Here is a 6,616-nt window from a genome sequence, read left to right on the forward strand (position 1 = left end):
GACCACGTCTCTTCTCCTAGGAAAATGTCCCCTGGTGATCTGGGACCCAACCCTATGCTAACATTGCCACCTTCCCAGCCTCTCAACCCTAGCCCATCCCCAAAGGCCAAAAGCTATTCTTGTCTCTTTCTAAAAGACGCGTTTGAAACCATGAGCCCATTTTTTCCATTCCCGGGCTTGGGTATGGTCTATTTCAAGCATTTGCTGTTTTCCATGAGTTGCGAATGCCATTGTGAAGCAAGCCTTTCCTGGACAGCTAGCATAGCAGGGTGGGGGAGTGGGGTGCAAAGCCGGGCCAACAGTTAAAAATACTCCCCCACTTCATTCCCCTTTGAAAACAAGGCCCCAGGGGGCATTTTGCTAAGACTGGGAAGAGCAGTAACAGCGGGGAAGACAGGCTGCTTGTCCTGTTTTCTGAGTACACCAAACAACTTTGAAGGTCTCAGAGGAAGCATGGCGCTGTCTTTCCTGTGTGACTTCCAGCAACTTGCTGAACCTCTCTAGGCCAGTAAGTTCCAGAATGAGCACCGCCCCCAAGGTCAGGTCATTAGGGATGGACCAGTGTGAGGTGTTAGAAGGTAGGCTTAGCCCAGTCTCTCCCCAAAAGTGCTCTAAGAAATCTATAATTCTCTCAGCAAGATTCAGGGGTGGGGAGAAGACTATGGAGAGATCACCTATAAGACATAGACAGTAGCAGATGCTAATAGAGAAATGACCTGTATTTTAAATGTAGATCTCTCTATGGCAAAATCAGAATTGTATCAGCTTAAAGCACACACTAAACCAAGTTAGGTCTTTTACCAGACCATGGATACACGTATTCATGAGAAGAAGTTGGGAACATTCTAAAAGACTATCCAATCTGATAAGGAGAGAGAGGGAACTGGATTTGGGGCATGACCAGAGAGGGCTGATTTATTTAACTCAATGCTTTTCCCGGGAAGAGTGTGTTTACACATGAGTGGTGTTTTGTTTCTCTTCTGGAGGCTGGCAGAGAAACAACCCAGACACGGAGAGGCTAGTGGCCACTCAGGCTATCCTGGGCTGGTTCTCTGCGGATGGTGGGTGATGGAGGAAGGCAGGTGGGTGCTGCGGGAGAGGTGTGTAAAATGAAGCTTGAACAACTGGAGTGTTTGTGTTTTTAGGGAAGCAAATGGAGGTGTCACTCCTCAGTAGGGTTTATTAGCCGTTGTAGATCACTTTCTGTTGCAAACAGCTGCCTCAGGGAGACAATTAAATTTAGAGCACATTGTTCTCAGGTTGCCCCAGACAGGTGCTGACTTGCTGAGGCTTCGCACAAACAGCCCTGTCTAGGAGTACGCTCTCCTGCCTGGATGGTAGGGTCCTTCTCTCCAGAGGTAGGGTTAGCTGTGGTTCGGTCCGGCAATGCCTGCCTCGCTGATGCAAGTATCCAATCCAGGAGGTAGCAGATGGCCTATACTGTGGCACTGAAGGTAGTATCCAGATCGTCGTACCTAGCCTGGCATTGTGGCTGGTCCAGTCAATCCTTACCAAATGGGTACAAGTGGAACCAAAAGAAGTTTCTGGGTGGTATCTTTTGGTAGATAGCATCTCGGCCAGTCTCAGATCTCTTGGGGTGGAGCATGGCTTGTAATCTTGGACGTGGGAGTACTGTTGCAATCATTATTCTGGTGATTATTCTGAGCAGTTAATAAATATTGACAACATGTCTGTTACCAGATCTGTGAGCGCAGGCTGTTCAATTATCCCACCAAGCCCAGTGTGATGAGCTTGCAGATCTGTCATGCCAGACCCCTGGATAAGTCGCCAACTGCTGCCCAGTCCCTTTGTCCACTGTGAATGGGAGCAGCGGTAAGTTGGGAGTATGCCTATGGAGTCCTCCTAACCTGTGCTCCTATTTCCCGGTTGAGCTCTAGGTTGAGCTCTGACCATATAGCTCTAGCTATATGAGCTAATTAATCACCCAGGCTTGTTTTGCTCTATAAAATAAGGACAATGATGGGGTGAAATGCACAGAGTTGTATGAATATTATAATTAATGGACACAATTTGATTCCGGGGATATTAACTACATACTAGAAACGAAGTTCAAGTCCAAGCCCTTCAGCTGCTGAGGCTTTCTGCTTTTAAATCTCAGGCTTAGCTTCATCTTCTATAACCCACACAGGTCCAATGGACTGCTCTTCCTCCTCTTGTCCCCACTCACGATAAACCTCACCCTCTTTTCCCTCACTTCCTCTTTGCACGGTTCAGCTTGTGGCTGTCACTAGTCTACATGACATTTGCGGACATGGGCATTATGGGCAGGTCTAGGACATTAGGCATGAGCTACGGAGGACTTTCTAGATTGGCCCTTGGTAGGTCCTTGCTAGGCTCACAGTACTCGCCCCTCTATGTGATGTTGAATAGGATGCAATTGGACCACTTCGGGTCAATTCAGAAGCACTTAATCCCACCCAGTCTTTGGCACGCTGCAGAGAGCGGGCAGTTTTCTTTGACTCTGGTTTTGCCTCTAGGGAAACAAGAAGACCCAGGGCGGCCATGACTCTTGAGTGTCCAGCATGAGCCCCTTGCTGATAAGTGGGCGCACACTACAACTTCCAGACTTCCTCGGGCTCAAGGGGCGGACCCCACCCGCCCTAGAAGATAGGATTCACCAATAGGAGCCCAGAGCGCGGCGGGGCGGGCCCGGGGGCGGCCCGCGGGGAGACGGCAGTCGAGCGGCAGCGCGAGTCAGTCGCGCCGAGAGCGCTGGGACCGGACAGCTCCGTTCGTCGAGGGTCTCCGGTTGGCTACGCGCGATCTCTCTGGGCCATGGGTAAGCGGCTCGCGGGCGGCGCTGGGGTCGGAGGGCTGGGGACCTGGAGCGATCGCGACCCGAGGGGCGACCCGAGGGGCACCGGGGTGTCAGTGTGCTGTCTTCTCGTGGAAAGTCGGGGCGGCCAGGGGCTTCCCAGGCGTTTATCTCGAAACTCTCCTCTCTGGCTCCGGACTGAAATTCACTGAGCCGCCCACACTTCCTGCTGCGGTTTCAATCTCAAGCTGCTCTCGGCCCATTTGTTGTGACAGCTGTCAGCAGCAGCTTCTCGGCCGCGGGCCCCTCCCTGCCCCGTGCCAGCCCAGCGCTTCTCAGAACCCGAGGCGCCCGGGCCGCGCACCGCGCTTCCCACTGCTGCCGCGATTCCTGAAAGTGACTGCGCGGGTTTTGAAGAACTTGCTCAATGCGCTTTGAAGAATCAACGGTTCCTCTTTCTGCCGAGGGACATGCTGATGGTTTGACGGTCACAGGCTTCAAGTCCCCTGCTCCTTCTCTTCTCTCTTCTCTTCCTTTTTCTTTTTGTTTCTCTCTTTGCCTTCCCAGCCCCTGGCAGGAAAGATGGCTTCTTTTTACTTGCCTAGTCTTCTGACTTTTCCTCTCTTCCCTCGAATCCTTCCAGAGGGACAGGGTGGTGGCCCTGGACTGGGGGTGGTTAGTGGAGAGAGGGCAGAAAGGCAGCCTGCCAGAGTGCAACGTACAAGTTTGGCTTTGCTCTCAAGTTCGAACTGGGGGCACAACCACGCCACCTCATCCTCAACCCTCCACACTGCCCAGGCGCCATGCCCTGGCTGGGGTCACACTCTACACCCTGGCCCACAGGCACAGTGGGATTGCCAACCCTGGGCCCAGAAGGCCTCAAATTCATCCCAAGTTTTGCTGCTATGGCTTGGATCCCCTGTTCGCAGAGTCTTCTGCTTCAGAGGAGGGGTCACAGTGGCCAAAGGAGGTGACAGGTGCTCCTTGCCCTGCCCCGTGGACACTGTTGGGAATTGATGTACATCTAAGGGACTCGGGGCCTAAACAGAATACCAGGGTAGGGAGGACTGGAGATGTTAGCTAAAGGGTCCACAGCAGTTACAGCGTCCAAACTGACTGCTTGGCCTAGAACCTGAAGCATGCCTATGGAGTCCTCCCCCGTCACTCATCTTTTATTACAGCCAGAGAAACTGAGGCACAGAGGCAGGCTCAGGTCTGATAGTGAGTGAGACTTCCTTGACTTCCAGGACTCCTTGCCCTTCACCCCTTTCCGAGCGGCCTTCTTTCTGTTGCCCTCAGTGGGAAGCTGATCGGAATGGTCTGCATTCCCCGGCGGCGGCGGCGGCGGCGGAGCAGGGTAGCAGGCACTGGTCTGGGGTGCGGAGAGTAGGGGGAGGAGAGTGGTGAGGTAGGGAAGTACCCTGTGTAGGGGTTCTCCCTCTGCTGTTGACTCACCCCTCTGAGCCTTGTTTCTGCACAGGTGGGGTGGGAAAACCGGAAATGATCCATATATAGGACTCTGTTTTCACCTAGGGGCAGAGGGGCTGGGCGGCGGCGACTCAGTTCTTCCAGGAGTAGAATTGCTTAGGCTGTTCCAGAGCTGGGTAGCACTGGGCGTCTGGAATCTCATACTTGGTGCCCGTACGCCTCTCTCTGCCTTCATGTACCCCTGAGGGCTCTCTGCTTGTCTCTAGCCGCCACTGACAGAGGCTCTCAGCTTGTCTCTAGCCACTGACAGGACTTATTTCTCCCTGCCTTGGCAGAGGTGCTGAGGCTAGGCTGTGGATGGTTCTGGGTCCTCAGACTCTTGTCCAGCCGTCCTCAAGGCTGGCTCTTGATAGGTCTCCCCCTCCCCAAACTGCCCACTGGAGCAAGCCCAAGGAGGAGAATGCCAGGCAGCCGGCTTTTGGGCCACGGAGTGGACTGACCGCTTCAAAGGCTGTCTTTGTTTCCTCTCCAGCTCGAGCTAAGGGAAACTTAAGCCAACAACCTCAGGCAAGGGGGTGGGGCCGTGCCTGCTGGTTGTTATTGAGGTTGCTGTTGCCATTATTGTTGTGACTGACGTCGTCTTCCCAGTCAGTGAGTTTTCATGAAAGGAAGTGTCACTTCCTTCCCATCACAGGGACGGTGGCTGGGGTAGGCAAATGAAAGAGAGAAGGAAAGTGGTACTCACGCCTAGCAAGCTTCTCAGCTCCGGGGAGGTGTGTGGCCTTGAACACTCTCTCTCAGAGCAAGTAGACTACTCATCATCCCACAGACTTAGGTCAGATTTTTGGGAGCACCCTAGGGAGAATCAGATGCCGGGGGACAGGCAGGTATCACCAAGGATGTATGCACACTTGCAGCTGTGATTTGTAGGGGAAGCCTGCGTGCATTCTTTCTTCAGTTTAGAACATTGGCCATTGAGCCTAGCATTCTAGAGACGAGGGAGCTACCTAAGCAGTGATGAAGGTGACAAGAGACGTGCCCAGCGTGGCATGGTGGTGCAAGCCTGGGAACACTGGGAAAGCTAATCCAGAAAACTGTAGGTTCAAGGCCAGTCTGGGTTACCTAGAGAGACCTTGCCCAAGGCAAACAAATAAACAAGTCAAGAGGCATCCCTGGGGCACTAGAGTCCCCCCTCCTCCATCCTGCACAGTTTCAGCTGATTGCAGCTCACTGGCTGGCAGGGCAAGGGGCAGGCTTACAGGGAGGGGCCTCTCCTTATCTCTTAGGCTATCCCGTTGCCTCCTCACTGATTCCTCTACAGGGTGCCCCTCACCACTTCTATCTTCCCCTCTCTTACACAGAGCCTTTGTCTACTGAGACAGCAGTTCCCACTTCTTCAGGGACCCTCGGTTGTGTCCAGTGGTTTTCCTTCCTTAAAGGTTATAAAGTGGTACCCTGGATCGCAATGATGGGGCCCTGGGAGGCCAGGCACATTGATTCATGTGGAACTTCTGCCGCTTCCTATTCTGGGCGTGGTTGGCTTAGTTGTCCATGCTGACCTGTTCCTATCAGTGAAGTGGGGCTGCAGAGAGCCACTCAGGCAGTGTGGGTAAGTCTCTGCCCTCTGAGCTTAGATGAGAAAGCTGAAGGTCTCTGCCTATTTACAAAGCTCTGGAGTTTAGGGTTCAGAGTCTTGGAGAAATCTGACTTCTGTAGTTTGGAATCTCGTCTGTGCTACTGGAAAGGTGTGTGACCCTGAGGCTTTGTTGTCCAATCTCACTGAGCCTCAGGTGTGACGTCCATTCAAAGGAGGAAGATTCAGTCAGGCTTGTATTGGGTACCCAGCCCCAGACAGCCCAGAAGAGATTAGCTTTGGTGGAGCCGCTGCTAGAGCAGAAAGGGAAATGGGGAGTGGCTTGAAAACACACCGACTTTGGCAAGCTTGCTCTGATTGGAAAGAGAGGCTGAAGCTGGGCCTGTAGCTTAGAGTCTAGGGGCCCAGCTGCTTCAGACGTCTTTGGAATTGACCAGAAGTCAGTCAAGCCCAGGAAGGATTGGGGCAGCCCTCCTGCTGCACCCTTCGCCACCTGCCTGTCACCCTCTGATGGCTTAGCCGCCCCAGGTCCTTGTGTGGACAGTGGGGTAAGGCACCCCAAGGTGCTGTGGGGTGAAGCCTTGCCTGCCATTCCAACCATAAGATTATTTTCTTTGCTACTTCTTAACTAATTTTGCTACTGCTGTAAATAGTGATGTAAATTCCTGATATGCAGGATATCTGATATGCGACCCCTGTGAAAGGGTCATTTGACCCCCAACGGGGTCGCAATCCTAGGTTGAGAATCACTGCTTTAGAGACTGCGCCTACATCATCCTAAATCTCAGATGGAGTGTTCTTCATTTTTTTTTTTTTTT

At 52.9% G+C, this 6,616-nt stretch overlaps 1 protein-coding gene across 2 annotated transcripts in view; it reads left to right on the forward strand.

The window, feature by feature from the left end:
* The first annotated feature begins 2,715 nt into the window (after positions 1 to 2,715).
* Positions 2,716 to 6,616, forward strand: part of Arid5a (AT-rich interaction domain 5A) — a 14,102-nt gene continuing 10,201 nt past the window's right edge. For both annotated transcript variants that reach the window (XM_026785816.1, XM_026785817.1), the window contains exon 1: positions 2,716 to 2,800. In XM_026785816.1, the coding sequence (XP_026641617.1) occupies positions 2,797 to 2,800 (4 nt within the window). In that variant the 5' untranslated portion in view covers positions 2,716 to 2,796. The remainder of the gene's footprint in view (positions 2,801 to 6,616) is intronic.

This window comes from Microtus ochrogaster, linkage group LG2 (assembly GCF_000317375.1).
Source record: "Microtus ochrogaster isolate Prairie Vole_2 linkage group LG2, MicOch1.0, whole genome shotgun sequence".
Classification (NCBI taxonomy): domain Eukaryota; kingdom Metazoa; phylum Chordata; class Mammalia; order Rodentia; family Cricetidae; genus Microtus; species Microtus ochrogaster.